Here is a 22,681-nt window from a genome sequence, read left to right as displayed (position 1 = left end):
GATTGGGATAAAAGTTATCACTACAGATGTGGTAATTGGTAAGTTGGATAGTGGAGTAGCTGGATGGAAGAAAACAGAGAGTTGTTACAAATGGAGTTCAGTCAAACTGGATTAACGTCACAAGACCTCAGAGGTCAGTCTTAGGACCACTGCTCTTCTTGATTTACATCAGTAATATAGACGAAGGAATGGTCAATACACTACTTAAACTTACAGATGATATTAAGGTCTTGGGTGTCACTAGATGTGAAGAGGAAGCTGTTTCTTTAGAAATGTGTTTATTTCATTTTGTGAGTTGGTCAAATAAATGGCAGATGGGTTTTATTGTAATAATTGCAAGATAATGCATGTGGGTTATCATAATTTGACTTACCTATTGTTTGGATGAGAAATAATTTTAAAAATATTATGAAAGAAAGGGATCTTGGTGTAATAGTCAATCATTATCTAAAGCCATCCAAGCAGTGTACTTTTACTAGTGGTAGGGAAAAAAGGATTTTTGGTTGTATCTATAGAAATATTGAATGCAAGTCTAAAAATGTTATAATTTCATTGTACAGGTCACAGGTAGGCCACAATTAGAGTACTGTGTTCAGACTTGGACTTCACCTTCGGAAAAACACTGAACTGTTGAAAAAGGTTAGATGAGAGACTTATTATATTATGAGATCTACGAAACTATTTTATCTTTAAGAAGAGATGGAGGGGAACTGATTGAGGTATTCAAGATTGTACAGATGGAGAGGAACTGATTGAGGTATTCAAGATTGTACAGATGGAGTGGAACTGATTGAGGTATTCAAGATTGTAAAGGGCATCAGTAGTGTTGATGCATCATGTTTTATTACACCTAACCATGAGAATAGTGGGACTAAGGGAGTGTTGATGCATCATGTTTTATTACACTTAACCATGAGAATAGTGGGTCTAAGGGAGTGTTGATGCATCATGTTTTATTACACTTAACCATGAGAATAGTGGGACTAAGGGAGTGTTGATGCATCATGTTTTATTACACTTAACCATGAGAATAGTGGGACTAAGGGAGTGTTGATGCATCATGTTTTATTACACTTAACCATGAGAATAGTGGGACTAAGGGAGTGTTGGTGCATCATGTTTTATTACACTTAACCATGAGAATAGTGGGACTAAGGGAGTGTTGATGCATCATGTTTTATTACACTTAACCATGAGAATAGTGGGACTAAGGGAGTGTTGATGCATCATGTTTTATTACACTTAACCATGAGAATAGTGGGATTAAGGGAGTGTTGATGCATCATGTTTTATTACACTTAACCATGAGAATAGTGGGACTAAGGGAGTGTTGATGCATCATGTTTTATTACACTTAACCATGAGAATAGTGGGACTAAGGGAGTGTTGATGCATCATGTTTTATTACACTTAACCATGAGAATAGTGGGACTAAGGGAGTGTTGATGCATCATGTTTTATTACACTTAACCATGAGAATAGTGGGACTAAGGGAGTGTTGATGCATCATGTTTTATTACACTTAACCATGAGAATAGAGGGACTAAGGGAGTGTTGATGCATCATGGTTTATTACACTTAACCATGAGAATAGTGGGACTAAAGGAGTGTTGATGCATCATGTTTTATTACACTTAACCATGAGAATAGTGGGACTAAGGGAGTGTTGATGCATCATGTTTTATTACACTTAACCATAAGAATAGTGGGACTAAGGGAGTGTTGATGCATCATGTTTTATTACAGCTTAACCATGAGAATAGTGGGACTAAGGGAGTGTTGATGCATCATGTTTTATTACACTTAACCATGAGAATAGTGGGACTAAGGGAGTGTTGATGCATCATGTTTTATTACACTTAACCATGAAAATAGTGGGACTAAGGGAGTGTTGATGCATCATGTTTTATTACACTTAACCATGAGAATAGTGGGACTAAGGGAGTGTTGATGCATCATGTTTTATTACACTAAACCATGAGAATAGTGGGATTAAGGGAGTGTTGATGCATCATGTTTTATTACACTTAACCATGAAAATAGTGGGACTAAGGGAGTGTTGATGCATCATGTTTTATTACATTTAACCATGAGAATAGTGGGACTAAGGGAGTGTTGATGCATCATGCTTATTACACTTAACCATGAGAATAGTGGGACTAAGGGAGTGTTGATGCATCATGTTTTATTACACTTAACCATGAGAATAGTGGGACTAAGGGAGTGTTGATGCATCATGTTTCATTACACTTAACCATGAGAATAGTAGGACTAAGGGATGCAAGTACAAATTTTGGCAGGGTAGGAATCATCTTCACCTAAGAAAGTTCTATTTTTCTGGCAGGACGGTTGGCCTTTAAAGTAAGTTGCCTTCAGACATTGTGGAGGCAGTAAATTTGACTGAGTTTAAGAGAAAGCTTGATACGTATATGAATGATAAAGAATTGGCTTTAATATTTTTAAAAAAAATTATTTATTAGTGGTTCTTATTTAGTTAAGAGGATAAGATAGCTGAGATGAACCAATAGGTCCCACGTTGTCCCAAAACATTATGTTATATGTAAATAAATGCTACTACTATGGAATCTGTTCTTAATAAGTTTTCCACCATTGTATAATGGTGGTTTGTTGATCAAGCTGTGTCATTAATTAGTTTTTGATTACATATAACAGCTGATAACAGACTAGTTTGTTACTACACCAACATAGCTACAAACCTCAAATTAATGCATTGGCACTTGATTCTATTAGTTCATAGATGTATTATTATTTAAAAGGCATAATTAGCAAACAAGAATGCATAGTTAACCCACACCAATGGTTACATTTTCATGTGTTTAGATAGAATAATTATACATCAGTTTAAAATAAAACATTTTTTCAAAGATATAAAAAAACAGAGAATTGTCAGTAGAGCAGAGAGTTTACATAAAAAACCATAGATAACTATCAGTAGAGCAGAGAGTTTACATAAAAAAACATAGATAACTATCAGTAGAGCAAAGAGTTTACATAAAAAACCATAGATAAGTGTCAGTTGAGCGGAGAGTTACATAAAAGCTTTACATGATGCTGGTTGGATTCTCTGATAAACTGTTTAAGACTTGAAATGCTCCCTGAACTCTGTCAAGTGCACCCTATTGTGAGACTGAGACAGGTAAATTTGAAAACATGAAAGGGAGAGGCAGAGTGTCTACACTAAATGATACTGGTCTTATGTTTCTGTAGTCTTCAGGACAGAAAGAATACTGCCACTGGCAAAATGATTTGTACATGCCCTGTATTTGGAAGTCTTGGCAAGTCAGAAGATGAATAAGTAAAATGATAGAAGTTATTAATCCTCTCAAATATGAATTTTAAAACACAATTAATACATAATTAAGTAAAATATAAAAGTAAAACCTAAACACAATTTAACTCCCTGTCAATCTAATATGTATAACATAAGAAAGTATAGCTGAATGCTGGGAATCCTGTTCATTAGAACAGATTTAGACTCATTTCCCCTCATTTGAAAACAGATTCATAAACACATTTCCCGTTACAGTAATGACCTTCAAGAATGAAGTTTGCTCTTTCTATTGGTTATAAGTATGCCATTCAAGTTACAGTTGTTGATTAAAAACAGCTTTTACTTTGAAAGTGGGCATGGCTTATCTTCAACTGTGGAATGTTTCAGCAGCTTAAGTTCTTGTAATGTCTTAAACTATGTTTACAAGGAAGAAAAGATGGACAAAATCGTTAATGGGTTGGAATATACAGATATTCTATATTAGATGTATATTGCATGTATTTCAATTTAAATACACATTTATGGTCTATACTTTTACAATCATACTCATTGCCATGCAATAAAACAAGAACACTTATGTTGTCAACTCTGTTGCAATCTGGCCAGTGGAAGCCTACAATATAAATTTATATTCAAACTAAATATCCTTGCACCACACATAATTAATAGAGTAATTTGTGATTACGAGAACCCACCTGAAGTAAAATGTATTATCAAGATAACTGGTGTAGATATTAGGGCTTTAATTAAAATAAAGCATAGAATAATGTTTTTGACCTTCTTAGGTCACCTTCAGGTTAACAAAGAGAGAGTTTGCAACTGACCATTGTCAGGTGCATGTCTTAAAAACGAGAGTGTAAATAGGTACAGGATTGTAGGGGGCGCTGTAGTTAGATGTTAAATTATTAATTAATATAGGTATAAAGGTGTTCCTTCATATTGGTTTAATTTTGGTTTTAGTTGCTGTATAAGTAGGGCTTCTTTGATTTTGTATTTGTTTATATTTGTTTCCCTACTTAATATCTGGGTGTTTTCTACGGTTATGTTGTGGTTATTTGATTTACAGTGTTCAAAAATGTGTAAAGGTGTTTTATTGTTCTTACAATGTTTCCATTTTTCTCCTTGTTTCTCCAATACAGAAGTTGTGGCAGTTGTTGCATTGTATCTTATAAATAATGTTGGTGTTGTGTTTGTCAGTGTAGTTTTTTACATACTATAGACTTTAGTTTTGTACCTGGTTTTTGAATGAATTTGGTGTTTACTGGAATGTTGTGTTTTAAGTTTTGTTCTATGTAACCAACATGTAATATAGATAATGGTATCACTGTCATGGGGTTATTACCCCATCAAATATGGCATCTTAGCCTGTTAGCAGTTGGAATACCATTAATTTTGAGTAAATCACCAACACCACCTTGCTTCATTGTTGATGTTGTACATCGACTATGAAACCACTCTGATCTCTATCATGAAATATAAATTGGTTCATTTGTAAAAACACAAGTCTCCAGCTTTCTTCACTCAACTAATTCTAGTCCAATACCCGTTTCAAATTAAGGTTTGACTGTCTCTCCAGTTACTTGTTCTCACCAGTGGTTTTGATGTACCAACATATCTAACAAAATAACTTTGTATTAATGTGTATCTTACTGAAACACAGGCTTGCTGCACCTTGAACATCTAAAACTTTGATTTCTACACATTTTTGTTTGTAGTGTTTCAGTCCCAAGAGCAATGACTAGACTTACATTACTACTATTGTGCACAATGTTACTATGTGTGCTTTATGTGTTTTATATTGGTGTGGCACTTTTTGATTGGTTGGATGATAACCAGTCACAGTGTAAACTATCAACACATGCCAGTACCAGGATGGTTCATTTACACATACTAATAGGAAAGTTTTCTTGTGGTATTGTCCATTCAGACATTTAATAATCAATAATTTTGATATTGTAAATCTACTACTTCCGTGAAGAGACAAAACTTCTGACACACACTAAATCTTTTGATTCATAAGATACAATTATGCAATTATGAAGTTTCTATAACCATATAATGAAGCAGATAACTGAAAGTCCCACAGAGAACTGATATTAACATAAATAAAACATATGTTTCATGTCTGTCTACACTAATGAGGTACAAGTAAACTGTTGAATGTGTTTGGCACTTGATACATTAGTTAAAGTTCAGGTAATAAACAATTATATATTCATAGTTCAGAAAGGAGATATATTAAATCTAACTCATTGTTCTCGCTAACTTATAAGTAAATTGTGAGGCATGTTTTCATGAAGGAATTTTAAATTTACAGGACTTATTTTTCAATAACTTTCCGGGTTCTAACCACTACAATACTGATTAAAGAAAATTCTTAATGTTTACAAATACACTTCCTTGAAACTTACAATCTGCTTGTCTCCAGAGGATCCACTACTATAGGTTGTTGCCAGTGTGGAAGAACATGCTTCACTGTACCAGGGTACTTGTCCATTTTCAGTAGTACTGCTTATTGATAATGTCCAGATGGAGTTTGTATACCCATCACAATTACAGTTGTCATGGTCACGGCCACCATTACCAGAAGCCCACACAAAAATGGAACCAAGCCCACCTCTTCCCTACAAATAACGTAAAAGGCAAGCATTTGTAAGGTTATTTGAATAAAAATAATAACAAGAGATTTAAAAGCAGTTTTCACTATTAAAAGTGAAAATCTTATTAGAAAACCTTTTTTATCAGTTATATAAAACATTCCAGAAACCGAAATGTAGACATAAAAACACTGAGCATTTCTGACTTTGTATCACACTCAATTACTTCAAATTGACTCCAAATATCATTTACAGAAAAGTCTTAATGAACATGTGCACTAAAAGTTCTTTATCATATGTTAAAACCATACCATACCATTTAAAGTTAGCTATCTCTGAGAAAAGATTAAGTCCATAAGGCAGGATTTCCTATTAGTCCTTTACTACAGTAACTTTGCTCCTTTAATGAACATTAACTTAACAGCCCTCAATAAAATACAGCTCAACATCTTGCCAGTTTACCACTCAATTGGCTTACTATACAGACTCCTGCCTTAAGGATGTCAGCTAATTAACCCTTCTAGCTTAACATACAGACTACTATCTCTAGGATACCAGCTAACTAACTCTACTAGCTTACCATACAGACTCCTATCTCTAGAATACCAGCTAACTAACACTACTAGCTTAACATACAGACTCCTATCTCTAGGATACCAGCTAACTAACTCTACTAGCTTAACATACAGACTACTATCTCTGGGATACCAGCTAACTAACTCTACTAGCTTAATATACAGACTACTATCTCTGGGATGCCAGCTAACTAACTCTACCAGCTTAACATACAGACTACTATCTCTGGGATACCAGCTAACTAACTCTACTAGCTTAACATACAGACTACTATCTCTGGGATGCCAGCTAACTAACTCTACTAGCTTAACATACAGACTACTATCTCTGGGATACCAACTAACTAACTCTACTAGCTTAACATACAAACTACTAACTCTGGGATAACAACTAACTAACTATACTGGCTTAACATACAGACTACTATCTCTGGGATGCCAGCTAACTAACTCTACTAGCTTAACATACAGACTCCTATCTCTGGGATACAAGCTAACTAACTCTACTACCTTAATATACAGACTACTATCTCTGGGATGCCAGCTAACTAACTCTACTAGCTTACCATACAGAATCCTATCTCTGGTATGCCAGCTAACTAACTCTACTAGCTTAACATACAGACTACTATCTCTAGGATGCCAGCTAACTAACCCTACTAGCTTAACATACATACTACTATCTCTGGGATACCAGCTAACTAACTCTACTAGCTTAACAAACAGACTCCTATCTCTAGAATACCAGCTAACTAACACTACTAGCTTAACATACAGACTCCTATCTCTGGGATACCAGCTAACTAACTCTACTAGCTTAACATACAGACTACTATCTCTGGGATGCCAGCTAACTAACTCTACTAGCTTAACATACAGACTACTATCTCTAGGATACCAGCTAACTAACTCTACCAGCTTAACATACAGACTACTATCTCTAGGATACCAGCTAACTAACTCTACTAGCTTAACATACAGACTACTATCTCTGGGATGCCAGCTAACTAACTCTACTAGCTTAACATACAGACTACTATCTCTGGGATGCCAACTAACTAACTCTACTAGCTTAACATACAAACTACTAACTCTAGGATAACAACTAACTAACTCTACTAGCTTAACATACAGACTACTATCTCTAGGATGCCAGCTAACTAACTCTACTAGCTTAACATACAGACTCCTATCTCTAGGATACAAGCTAACTAACTCTACTACCTTAATATACAGACTACTATCTCTAGGATGCCAGCTAACTAACTCTACTAGCTTACCATACAGAATCCTATCTCTAGTATGGCAGCTAACTAACTCTACTAGCTTAACATACAGACTACTATCTCTAGGATGCCAGCTAACTAACCCTACTAGCTTAACATACAGACTACTATCTCTAGGATACCAGGATACCAGCTAACTAACTCTACTAGCTTAACATACAGACTACTATCTCTAGAATACCAGCTAACTAACTCTACTACCTTAACATACACACTACTATCTCTAGGATACCAGCTAACCAACTCTACTACCTTAATATACAGACTACTATCTCTAGGATACCAGCTAACTAACTCTACTAGCTTAACATACAGACTACTATCTCTAGGATACCAGCTAACTAACTCTACTACCTTAATATACAGACTACTATCTCTAGGATGCCAGCTAACTAACTCTACTACCTTAACATACAGACTACTATCTCTAGGATACCAGGATACCAGCTAACTAACTCTACTAGCTTAACATACAGACTACTATCTCTAGAATACCAGCTAACTAACTCTACTACCTTAACATACACACTACTATCTCTAGAATACCAGCTAACCAACTCTACTACCTTAATATACAGGCTACTATCTCTAGGATGCCAGCTAACTAACTCTACTAGCTTACCATACAGAATCCTATCTCTAGTATGCCAGCTAACTAACCCTACTAGCTTACCATACAGACTACTATCTCTAGGATACCAGCTAACTAACTCTACTAGCTTAACATACAGACTACTATCTCTAGGATACCAGCTAACTAACTCTACTAGCTTAACATACAGACTACTATCTCTAGGATACCAGCTAACTAACTCTACTAGCTTAACATACAGAATCCTATCTCTAGTATGCCAGCTAACTAACCCTACTAGCTTACCATACAGACTACTATCTCTAGGATGCCAGCTAACTAACTCTACTAGCTTAACATACAGACTACTATCTCTAGGATGCCAGCTAACTAAGCCTACTAGCTTACAATAGAGACTATTATCTTAATGGTGTTAGCTAACTAACCCTACTAGCTTACCATACAAACTACTATCTTAAGGATGCCACCTCTACTAACTTATCATACAGACTACTATCTTAATGGTGTCAGCTAACTAACCCTACTAGCTTACCATACAAACTCCTATCTTTTAGATGCCAACAATACTAGCTTATCATACAGACTTCTAATTTAATAAAACCGACCATGTGACCTCTTTGTACTTGTTTCAAGTCTTTACAGATTTAAAATTTTCAATATAGTGTGCACATCTTCACAAAATTTTACAGGCTTTCACATAAAAAAAAATTATATTTTTAATAAACTGAAACAAGGATTTGTCCATGATTATACTGAGTATTTGTTTAGAATAGTCTAGGTGTGAAGTAATTTTTGTGTTAAGATTAAAAATAGTTTTCCTCACTTATAATTAAAATTTATATTGTTTTATTGGCCTTTTATCACGTTGGTTCCTAAGCCTATTTTGTAAGTACTTTCCAGGGTCCCCCTATTCATTTTACATTTTTTTTAGAAAGAGTGTACATGTAGCTGTTGTGACCCAGCTAATAAGTGGCCCTTTAAAAAGGTTGCATGGGTCTCACTGGAAGACTATCACAAACCACTACAAAACTAAATAAACAACAAACATGAAAAACAAGAAACAGACAACTTACTCTCTCTTTTACAACACTAAATAAACAACAAACATGAAAAACAAGAAACAGACAACTTACTCTCTCTTTTACAATACTAAATAAACAATAAACAACAAACATGAAAAACAAGAAACAGACAACTTACTCTCTCTTTTACAATACTAAATAAACAACAAATATGAAAAACAAGAAACAGACAACTTACTCTCTCTTTTACAAGACTAAATAAACAACAAACATGAAAAAGAAGAAACAGACAACTTACTCTCTCTTTTACAAGACTAAATAAACAACAAACATGAAAAACAAGAAACAGACTACTTACTCTCTCTTTTACAAGACTAAATAAACAACAAACATGAAAAACAAGAAACAGACTACTTACTCTCTCTTACTCTCTCTTTTACAAGACTAAATAAACAACAAACATGAAAACAAGAAAAAACAGACAACTTACTACAAGACTAAATAAACAACAAACATGAAAAACAAGAAACAGACAACTTACTCTCTCTTTTACAAGACTAAATAAACAACAAACATGAAAAACAAGAAACAGACAACTTACTCTCTCTTACAAGACTAAATAAACAACAAAAACATGAAAAACAAGAAACAGACTACTTACTCTCTCTTTTACAAGACTAAATAAACAACAAACATGACTAAACAATACTAAATAAACAACAAACATGAAAAAAGAAACAGACAACTTACTCTCTCTTTTACAAGATAAATAAACAACAAACATGAAAAACAAGAAACAGACTACTTACTCTCTCTTTTACAATACTAAATAAACAACAAACATGAAAAACAAGAAACAGACTACTTACTCTCTCTTTTACAATACTAAATAAACAACAAACATGAAAAACAAGAAACAGACTACTTACTCTCTCTTTTACAACACTAAATAAACAACAAACATGAAAAACAAGAAACAGACAACTTACTCTCTCTTTTACAAGACTAAATAAACAACAAACATGAAAAACAAAAAACAGACTACTTACTCTCTCTTTTACAAGACTAAATAAACAACAAACATGAAAACAAGAAACAGACAACTTACTCTCTCTTTACAAGACTAAATAAACAACAAACATGAAAAACAAAAAACAGACAACTTACTCTCTCTTTTACAAGACTAAATAAACAACAAACATGAAAAACAAGAAACAGACTACTTACTCTCTCTTTTACAAGACTAAATAAACAACAAACATGAAAAACAAGAAACAGACAACTTACTCTCTCTTTTACAATACTAAATAAACAACAAACATGAAAAACAAGAAACAGACAACTTACTCTCTCTTTTACAATACTAAATAAACAACAAACATGAAAAACAAGAAACAGACTACTTACTCTCTCTTTTACAACACTAAATAAACAACAAACATGAAAAACAAGAAACAGACGACTTACTATCTCTTTTACAACACTAAATAAACAACAAACATGAAAAACAAGAAACAGACGACTTACTATCTCTTTTACAACACTAAATAAACAACAAACATGAAAAACAAGAAACAGACTACTTACTATCTCTTTTACAATACTAAATAAACAACAAACATGAAAAACAAGTTTGATTGATTGATTGATTGATTTAGTGTTTTATGGCACAAAGCAGTGAGGCTATCTGCGCCAGACATTCGGTAAAAATGTAAAAAAAAAAAAAAATAAATAAATAAATAAATGTAGTAATAGACATAAATGGAAATGAAGGTAAAACAAAAAAGTATAAAACCAATGTTGACACCTAGTCTACAATGTTAAGATAGAAGGCAGAGTATAAGAAGTTGTAAGGTATTTATTCTAGCAAAAAGGTAATGATCATAACCCGCCAAGAAGACTAACAGGTAAGTTCAAGAACCACCGTCAGTCACCTGAAGTTGGTCTTTCCAGTCCTGGTTCGGGTTATGTGTCATAGCAACCAGTATCAAAATGTAAAAGAATAGAAGTTTTAAAAGACACTCCGCAAAATCGTAATAATGAGTAGCCAAATGTCCAGTAAAAGGATAAAGTCAAGTAAATGGAGTAAAATTTGTAGAAGTAATTGAAGATAAAAGCAAAGCGGCAATTAAGACAGAAAATGGCGTAAAACCAATGTTGACATCCAGTCAACAAAGTTGTAAAGAACTACCTGTAGCAGAATGGTAATGATCGTAACCGCCAGGAAGACTAACAGGTAAGTATAAAACCACCGTCAGTCACCTGAAGTTGGTCTTTCCAGTCCTGGTTCCGGTTATGAGCCAATATGGCCAGTACTAAAAGTTAATTAGTAAAAGTGTGAAATGATATGCAGTAAAGTATAATAACAACTCGCCAGGATGACTAACGAGTAGTTCAAGCGGATAGTTCAAACAGGAGCGTTAGTCACCTGAAGTTGGCCTTTCCAGTCCTGGTGTCGAGTTATTTTATGTTCTGGCTATTGTCCAATGTCAAATTGAATGAGAGAGATTAAAACTGTAAAAAAGGAACCACAATTAAAAGGTGTAATGAATAAACATGCAACACTTAAATGAGATTAAAAGGTTAATGGCCATTAAAAAATTAAAAACATTATCAAGGTGGACAGAGTCACCATCACCAATAACTCTGTCCAATGTTACAGATTGACCCTGGGAAAAAATATGTTTAAAATATTGCCGTCGTTGAGAATTGTAACGATGGCAAGAAAGTAAACGTGGCTGATAGTGATTTGAGTGTTACACAAATTACACATTGGTGCATCAGTTCCAGATAAAAGAAAATGATGAGTTAAAAACTGTGACCAATGCGTAGCCTAGTGAGAACAACTTCCTCCTTCGAACTTTACGGAAGCTAGATGGCCAAAGTCCAATTTTGGGTTTGATTTGAAAAAGTTTGTTGTCACGTTGCTCACTCAAGTGGACTGCCAGCTGGCACGGAGCCAACCCTTGAAGATAACACCATAGTCCATGTATGGAATAGGCATAGGAGTGATGGTGCTGAAGCAGACATATTTAGCTGCCATGTCTGCAAGCTCGTTCCAGCGAATACCAACATGGCCTGGTATCCAGAAAAACTGGATTGAAGTAGCTGCTAATGAGAAACGGGCCAGTCAGTTACGAATATCAGCGAGAATAGGATGTGAGCCAATGTGTAGCGATTCCAAGGCAAGTATAGAACTAAGCGAATCAGTATAAATAGTGCAGTTGGAGTACTGCTCAGCTGCAATATGATCCAGGGCAAGAGATATGGCATACAGTTCAGCAGTGAACACAGAAGCTGTAGAAGGGATTCTGCGTGCAACTACTGATCCATAGCAAACCATAGCAGAGCCCACTGAATTACCTGATTTGGAACCATCTGTATAAATAGGAACTGAATGATTGTTTGAAAGATATTCATTGAATAAAAGACGGTACTTCCAATCTGGAGTATCTGCCTTTTTTAGGTGACTGAAAGAAAGGTCACATTTGGGGGCTGTAATAAGCCATGGTGGGATGGGCGACCTGTGGAACATGCAATGTTATCAAGGACAGACCCAATTCATCCAATTGCTTCCGGATCACGAAGGCCAAGCGGAGCAATGACAGATCGTCTGTTCTGAAAAGTACTGCCCACCGAGGAAGGAAAACACATTTCCAGGTGGGATGCTTTGGTAAGGAATGAAGTTTCAAGTATATTGTAAAGATAGTTGCAAACGGCGAAGGTGTAGAGAAGGTTCATGAAATTCAATGTATATACTTTGAACTGGAGAGGTACGGAAAGCCCCGGTGCAGAGTCAAAGTCCTTGGTGATGAACGAGAAACAGACTACTTACTCTCTCTTTTTAAAACTGCAGACTGTCAAGGACATTTAAGCCTACTTTTTTATACCAATGGTATTAATTCACTAAATAATTTTCATTTGATTAAATAATGCACCAAAGAACACAGACTAATAACAGGAAAAAAGTATGTAATTTCCCCGAGTTATCAAAATTTTCCTGGCTTTCTATGAGACAAGAGTCTCTACTTACTTATTCAAGCTAGACATTATGTTTCTCATGGGAATGAATTTTATACTGTGAGTGAAACTGATGTTTATTTGTTCAAAACATAACATTATGCATTATGTAATTTGATAGATGATACATTGACTTTCTATTGGTTAAAGGGAATATATAATTAAACACAAGAAAAAATGAGAAACAAATCCTTAAAGAGAAGATGTTACACATGGGTGTGATAGGAGTGGTCTGATTTTTTATTTGATAGCTCTGTAACTAAACAAAATTGAAGTTATAAAAATTATGGTTTGCCAGAGCAAACAAATTTTACAAATAGTAAGATACATTTACTACTATTTGAAGGAGTGGTGGATAAAATAAGGAAGAAAAGATGCCAAGAGAAAATGTGTCACACTAGGATAAATTAAAATTCATTAAAATATTGTCTTGTATAACTAACAACTTTAAATTTATATACTATTAAGATATGAATTATTAGTTAATATTTGATGCTATACTAATTAGTATAATATAAACGAATTGTAGTGTAATAAAGTTTTCAATATAAAACACTAAAACTTTATGTCATGCACAGTAAGGGATGCTTGGGGTCAGAGGGTTACTTTGGATCAGGCTTCAAATATAGAATGAAAACCACTTAATAGCATGACTGAATCTTGGTAATAGTGGCTCACTCGAACAACAAAGTGTTTTGTATATTTTGTTATCCAGTTTTTATACAGTAATGTGATGTAGTAACACATATTTATGTATACTCAACAAAATTATTTTTTTTAATTTTAACAAAATGAAATACAGATTTATATTTGGGTATGAAATATTTGTTAATAAATGTTTCCTTACTAGTCTTAACTGGGTTTCCAGTAACAAGAACATAACATCTCAATTACATACAGAGTGTCACAAATTAGTGATAAAAACAAATTACTGACTCAATATCACAGCTAATTAGGCTGGTTGAGAACAAAGCAACATTCTATTTATATCACAAATTTACAATCCATCAGTTATTACAGTATACAATGTCTTATGCTAATAAAGCAAGATCTACTAACCTTGGGTATCAATGTAGCATTCTCAATCAAATTACTTCTATGGCTTTATATACAACAATAAGTGAAATACTATAGTGGCATAACATCATACAAGCTACTGATCAAATTATCATCTTTCAATGACATCATACACCACAATAAAGAAAATACTTATTGTAATACAATGTCATAAAAACTACTTATTAACAGTTCATGTTTCAATGGCATCATACACCACAATAAAGAAAATACTTATTGTAATACAATATCATACAAATTACTTATTAACAGTTCATACTTCAATGGCATCATACACCACAATAAAGAAAATACTTATTGTAATACAATGTCATACAAAGTACTTATTAACAGTTCATACTTCAATGGCATCATACACCACAATAAAGAAAATACTTATTGTAATACAATGTCATAAAAACTACTTATTAACAGTGCATGTTTCAATGGCATCATACACCACAATAAAGAAAATACTTATTGTAATACAATATCATACAAATTACTTATTAACAGTTCATGTGTCAATAGCATCATACACCACAATAAAGAAAATACTTATTGTAGTACAATGTCACATGCAAACTACTTATTAACAGTTCATGCTTCAATGGCATCATACACCACAATAAAGAAAATACTTATTGTAATACAATGTCATACAAAGTACTTATTAACAGTTCATACTTCAATGGCATCATACACCACAATAAAGAAAATACTTATTGTAATACAATATCATACAAATTACTTATTAACAGTTCATGTGTCAATGGCATCATACACCACAATAAAGAAAATACTTATTGTAATACAACGTCACACAAACTACTTATTAACAGTTCATGCTTCAATGGCATCATACACCACAATAAAGAAAATACTTATTGTAATACAATGTCATACAAAGTACTTATTAACAGTTCATACTTCAATGGCATCATACACCACAATAAAGAAAATACTTATTGTAATACAATGTCATACAAACTACTTATTAACAGTTCATGCTTCATTGGTATCATACACCACAATAAAGAAAATACTTATTGTGATGAGATAAATCCTCACAAATATTGCTTGTTGTACAAAATATAATATCCCAAAATTTTTATGTCATACATAACCACAACAAACACACAATAATCCATTTAAGGTTTCATTCTCTCTGTCTCTTCTATAATTTAGAAATATCTAGTCACTTTGATAATAAATAATACTTCATATTTAGAAGGTGAGACTGTTACATAAATGGAACTCTTTCTTTAATCAGGTTACGTAAATTTACTATCAGAAGATCACAAAATTTGAAACAAAGGTTCACCTGAAGAAATTTAAATTTTTACATAAAATATATATATAAATATAAAGTTTTAATTTTTAACTTAAATTAAAACACATTTATATATTTTGTTTCTTTCTCTGTATTTGCAAAGCAGTAAATCATATCAAAATGTCTATTACTGAATACATTTGCTCCTGTATTAATGTTTATATAACCTGTCTAGACAAACTACAACTATCTATTAACAATACAGTATACTATAACTGAACATTTATTACAGAAAATATATTAATATTTGCATTCGTTATTAATTTTGTTTGCTAAATATTTTTAATACAACCTGATAAATCTTAGAACTGTTCAAACTAACATCATGTGACACTACATAAGAAAACTGCCAACAACAAACAAAAAATACAAACCTATTAGTAGCTGGCAACAAAGAGTATTAAAACACAAACACAAGTGTTTATTATTCCATTTTATCAAGAACAAAAAAGGAATGTTTTGAAGCACCAATAAAATCCTAAAAACATTCAAGAAGTAATAAATAGATTCTTCCTCTAAACATTACTAGAGAAACTGTAATAAATGCAACCTTTATTATTCCCTCTTTAAAAGCCAAGGTTGCCAAATGTCCTGGGCCATCCACTGTTTTTCCATCATCATCAGGTCCCCAGGAAGCACTGTAAATGTCTATGTACTGGTTAAATAGGCTCAGAGAATGAGCCTCTACTGCATCTGTGACTTCCCCATCCAACATCCTCACACCTTTCAAAACACAAGAAAAATAAACTACCATCAAAATACACACAGATTCTATGCTGTTAGTACTTCGAATAAACTCACAACACATGATTTTCATCATTCTCTTTACATTTGTTTTTCACATAGTTCACTAATAAGTGAATTGTTTTAAATATCATTTTATACTAATGAAACAAGTTCTAAGTAATCAAACATTAAGGAGTTAATTTATATAATTATAAACAAATTGTTTCAGATTGCAGGATAAATGCCATGAAATTATATTAAATATCCATTTGAAAACAATCAACACAAAAATACTACAGCTAAACATAAATATGTAAATTTAAAGTATCTATTATCATCATTACTTTTTAAAACTAAGTTAACGTGTAAGCCAATTTTCTCTGGATATGATTGAATGAAATATAAAATAAAACTGTTTATTAATTTTCAAATGGTATAAGTGTGAACAAAGTTAATTACACATTATTCTAATTAACTGACTTAATAATAAAAGAGAAAAACATTTACAATAATCTTTGATAATGTGTGTGTAAATAAACAGAAGTTTAAGATGTAAGATCTTCTGCTATTTATTCATGACACAGAAAACTTACCAATCAAATTGTATACACATTTATTAGAAGAATAAATTACTGACAAAGATTATTTTTAACTAAATAGCTTTTATATTCTCTACACTTTAAGAATTAAATCTGTTTTATATCAAGACTTGGCTACAAAATCTGTTATTTTACTGGGAACATTTATTTGATATATTTTCACTTCTTAACATTTCAGCACACTGTTACAAAAAATCAACATCTTCACACTGTTACAAAAAATCAGCATCCTCACTTCTTAACATCTTCACACTGTTACAAAAAAATCAACATCTTCACTTGTTAACATCTTCACACTGTTACAAAAAATCAACATCTTCACACTGTTACAAAAAATCAACATCTTCACTTGTTAACATCTCTAAACACTGTTATAAAAACCAACATCTTTACTTGTTAACATCTCTATACTGTTACAAAAAATCAACATCTTCACACTGTTACAAAAAATCAACATCTTCACTTGTTAACATCTTCACACTGTTACAAAAAAGTAACATCTTCACTTGCTAACATATCTACACACTATTATAAAAACCAACATCTTTACTTGTTAACATTTCTATACTGTTACTTCACTTGTTAACATCTCTACACTTACAAAAAATCAATATCTTCACTTGTTAACATCTCTACACTCTTACAAAAAATTAACATCTTCACTTGTTAACATCTCTATATTGTTACAAAATTCAACATCTTCAGTTGTTAACATCTCTATACTGTTACAAAATCAACATCTTCACTTGTTAACATCTCTACACTGTTACAAAAAAATCAACATCTTCACTTGTTAACATCTCTATATTGTTACAAAAAATTAACATCTTCACTTGTTAACATCTCTATATTGTTACAAAAATCAACATCTTCACTTGTTAACATCTCTACACTGTTACAAAAAATCAACATCTTCACTTATTAACATCTCTACACTTACAAAAAATCAACATCTTCACTTATTAACATCTCTACACTGTTACAAAAATCAACATCTTCACTTGTTAACATCTCTGCACACTGTTATAAAACCAACGTCTTTACTTGTTAACATCTCTATACTGTTACAAAAGAATCAACATTTTGACTTGTTAATATCTTTACATTGTTACAAATTATCAACACCATTTGTTAACATGTCTATACACTCTTACAAGAAACTGACATCTTCACTTGTTAAGATTGCTACAATGTTAGAAACAATCAACATCTTTATTTATTAACATCTCTACACTGTTACAAACAATCAACATTTCGACTTGTTAACATCTCTACACTGTTACAAAAAATCAACATCTTGACTTGTTAACATCTCTACACACTGTTACAAAAGATAAACATCTTCACTTGCTAAAAGTTCAACACTGTTCTCTTATTAACATTTTAACTCATTTCTATAAAAGAAAGTTTAATTTCTGAAACAAGCTGAAGTTGAAGGTTCATTTCAGCTTTTAAAAAAAACCTTTTCTTAACTTACCTTGTTGTCAAGTACAATACTCTGTAACTGTGAGAGTGTGTACTTACAGGTCTTAATTCTGAGAGTTAGAAGGAATGACTTAAAAACTGCTTCTATTACTTGCTCTAATTCATATCTATGTCTAATTAAAATATCTTGTGTGATTATTAGGGAACTGTTGAACACTAAAATTCACACTTGCAAACCTGAAGTGAAAACTAACATTTACATATGGAAAGTTGCTACTGCTCTTGAACAGAACTAGTAGTTTACTTTTATTTTAAAATATTTCTTAAATGGACACATGTTAGAGCCTATTCAGTTTTTTAGTTATGTTGATTGTTTTTAAGAAAAATTAGTTGTTTTCACATGTGGTTATCAAAGATTTGCAGGAAAAAAAGTAACGAATAAAGCAAATCAATATTAAACTCAACATTTACCTATGATACCAACCTATGCTTGGGAAATGATCATACCTCCAATACTTGCCTCAAAAGCTACGCCAACTGTACAGATACTGTTGTTATGTGCTGCAGCCACTTCTCCTGCACATCTTGTTCCATGTCTGTAGTTCATACAAAAATAGTTAATTTTTATCATTCTCTCACCAGATGGCAACTTTCTATTGAACACAACTTCATACAAAATGATATACTTTTTCCTCTCTTTATCTTTATTAGCTTGTAGTTATTATTCACCTAATAAGGATATTAAAATATCAATAAAAAGAGCTGAATAATTCAGCTCTGATACCTATGAGCATGAAATAACTAACTAACCAAAACAAAGGTGAATTAGTGTTTCTAAGTCATAGAGCAAACAAGAAGTGTCAACTCTTTCAACTATTTCTAGGAGATGCTAACTTTTTCTTGAAGTGTTGAACACATAATTGGAACCATTAGAATTTGCTATATCCAAATATGAAATTCATATTGTGATAACATATTTCAGTCAGGAGTTATGAGCAGTAAAAAGATAGTTTTAGAGAGAATTGGCTATCTCTATATTCATTTTTAAATAAAATTATGACTCTACCCTTGGATACCATGTTCTAGATCTGGTTTGGCAGAAAATTGATTTTGTCACTACATCTTTTAAGTGCCACAACAGCATCTATAGGCTTTACAGATAGATTTACCTCATTTAAGGTTGTTAAATGTCCAATGTGAATGTATACACAGCAAGTAACTAAGAGAGAAATAATAACTGATGGTAACATGTAGCAAAATACCAGTCACGGTCATTGGGGCTTGGACAACCTGTTAAAAATTTTTGGGCTGTGGTCTGGAAAACAGATATAATGATGGATGAAAAGGAAGATTCACACAGCAAGAAGTACTGTTATCAACTGTGGGGTTTTGCTGATGATGTGCTCAGTCATAACTAAATCAATTGTCTTGACATACAAAAACTGTAAATTACAAATAGTCATACCTCATTGTAGTATGCTTTAACTTGTACAAGTTTCACAAAATTTGATAATTCATAATTTTTTTACATCAAATTCCTGTCACTTTGGGAGAGATTCTGTTTTATCCAACATTAGATTTAGATTAATTAATGTCATGCATACAGTAATCAAAAATTAACATTTTATTACATTGAAAATGTATTTCCAATAATACTTAGCTCTACTCAAACTTACTATTACTCAACTGGCAGGGTTTCTTCCTCTGCCCATATAAACATTAATTTGTTTCTCTCACTTGCTCCAGTCTTTCATACCACACTTTACTTCCCTAGCAGAATGATACTTCCCACTTACATCAACATTCCCTCTGTCTTTGTACAGTACACAAACACCTCATTCTGATAATGTTATCATTTTTCTGAAACTGACTCAATCTCAGACTCAGCTTTTAGTAGAAAAGAAGAATGTGAAAGTATGTATTATTGGATATACAATTTTGAAAATTTTAACTTCTAGAATACACTTCCCTCTTTTCACATCTGGTGAAAAAGACCACTCCGTCTTCAGAATTATGAAGAGACGTTATACCCTCTTCCGTAAGCAATGTACTGAACAAATATTGATCAAAAAGAAGGACCACACTCAATTCAACTGGATAGTAAAGCATCAAATCTGAACCACAATTATGAGTAAGTTAACATATAGATTGGTGTTTCTACAACTGAAAACTGAGAAAAAACATCAAGAGACTCAGGCAGGAGGGCCCCCAACTTCACCCTCTTCTCTAGTAGTGAAAGAATTCACACTAACACTCTGAAAGAAAAGCTGCTTTCCCACAGTGACTAGAAACCAGATGCTGTAAGATCCACTAGTGAATTCTGTGGAGTAATGCTCACTGGGGAGTCCTGAGGAACAGTGCAACAAGTGAATCAAGTTCCCTAAATTTTTAAAAGCAAACCAACCTCAATTTATTCAATTTAATGATTGGCAACAAAAGACAGGATCCCCTTATGTTTTATTCATGGCAGTCTAGCACACAACTGTAACATCACTTAGTCAATCTAATAAAATATTTTGAAACAGTGGTTGCTACTGCAGAATTTATTTAATAAAAGCACACATACCTGTGTAACTCTTGCCACAGAGTAGGATGCTGTGAAAATAAAGTGAGGAACCCTGAATGGTAGTAATGGAAATACTCACCCCTCTGTATAATCTAGCAGTAGTAGTTAAGATAGCTACAAGGGGTAGATAAAAACCCTCAGATGAAGATAGTGCCAAATCATGCAAATAATTTGAAAAAAAAAAAAACTGAGAGGAGTCCATATACCACTCTGTCAATGTCCTCCAGTTGGCAGTTCAACTGGGCCACTAAAATAATAGAAATACAATATATTTGTTAAGACATGACTCACAGAAGGTTCCTTAACTACAAATAAAGCCTAGAATAATAATTCATTGTCTAACATCTCTAAAGGTAACAAACCTTCAAAATCCTCACTAAATATACAATTATCTGAATCTGATCAGTCACAGAAGTGAGAAATAGTGACCAAATAATTCAATTGAAATGTGTCTTGAGTAAGGGCTGTCCTGAGGACACAGATAGAATGATACAGTGGTCTGTGGGTAAGCAGCACAAACCACTCCAACTGCCAATGTATCTAGGTTAGCAGTAATGAAAACTGAACATTCAGGTAAAGATTATACTGGACACGTCATAATCAGGTCATAAACACATGTTGAGAAAGGACATGTAATATAACCTTAATATACCAGTTAAGTAACTGAAATGGTCATTTTGGAATAAAGAACATAAAACGACTTAAACTTTTGACCAGCTAGTATTCAGGCTAATTTCACAGTGTTCATATTTTCCCTATTAAATACTAAAAAAGTTTTTATTTTTATTTTCCCTTTTCTTATTTTCATCTTTTGAAGCTCTACTCAAATAAGTGGTTGAGTCTAACAATGCAAAATACATATTTTTTCTTTATGTTCATTGGTCTTAAGATTTTGACCAGCAGTGTATCTGATCCCAGACCTATCAGCCATCAAGTAAAATAGAGATTCAAAACTAATTGGGGAATGAGACTCAAAATATCACACTCTTGATGAACCATCTGAAAAAAAAAAACAAATCAAAGGCAGCTTATCCCAAAATGTCCACCTTTTTTTTATTTAATTTAAAGACCACATTTATTACTGTTGACTGGAACAATGGTTTGTTTGTTTTGGATTTCACGCAAAGCTACTCGAGGGCTATCTGCACCAGCCATCCATAATGTAGCAGTGTAAGACTAGAGGGAAAGCAGCTAGTCAACACCACCCACTGCCAACTCTTGGGCTACTCTTTTACAAACAAATAGTGGGATTGACCATCACATTACAACACTTCCACAGCTGAAAAGGTAAGCATGTTTGGTGCAACGGGGATTTGAACCCCGTGAATCTCGGATTATGAATCAAATGCCTTAACCACCTGGCTATGCCAGGCCGACTGGAACAACATTGAGTCAGATAAGTTTGTTTTGTTATAGCAAAGCAACTTTGGGCTATTTGGCTATCTGCCATGTTCACTATCAGGAATCAAACTCCACATTCCAGCATTGTAAATCACTAAGCTCATCACTGCCCCACAGGAGGACTGAAAACCTAACAAAGAACATGCATGTAAATCTAAATTCTTTACAGATTGCTGAAGATCACCCTCACT

The 22,681-nt window shown here is 33.0% G+C and overlaps 1 protein-coding gene across 5 annotated transcripts in view; it reads right to left on the bottom strand.

Moving 5' to 3' along the window:
* LOC143249944 (furin-like protease 1, isoforms 1/1-X/2) overlaps window positions 1-22,681 on the bottom strand; it is a 185,480-nt gene that overhangs the window by 72,507 nt on the left and 90,292 nt on the right. For all 5 annotated transcript variants that reach the window (XM_076500564.1, XM_076500565.1, XM_076500569.1 and 2 more), the window contains 3 exons: window positions 19,031-19,119; window positions 16,324-16,496; window positions 5,704-5,916 (listed from right to left, as the gene is read on the bottom strand). In XM_076500564.1, the coding sequence (XP_076356679.1) occupies window positions 5,704-5,916; window positions 16,324-16,496; window positions 19,031-19,119 (475 nt within the window). The remainder of the gene's footprint in view (window positions 1-5,703; window positions 5,917-16,323; window positions 16,497-19,030; window positions 19,120-22,681) is intronic.

Source organism: Tachypleus tridentatus, chromosome 4, assembly GCF_004210375.1.
Source record: "Tachypleus tridentatus isolate NWPU-2018 chromosome 4, ASM421037v1, whole genome shotgun sequence".
NCBI lineage: Eukaryota > Metazoa > Arthropoda > Merostomata > Xiphosura > Limulidae > Tachypleus > Tachypleus tridentatus.
The sequence above is the reverse complement of the archived record's forward strand: the minus strand, read 5'-3'. Positions and strand labels throughout refer to the sequence as shown.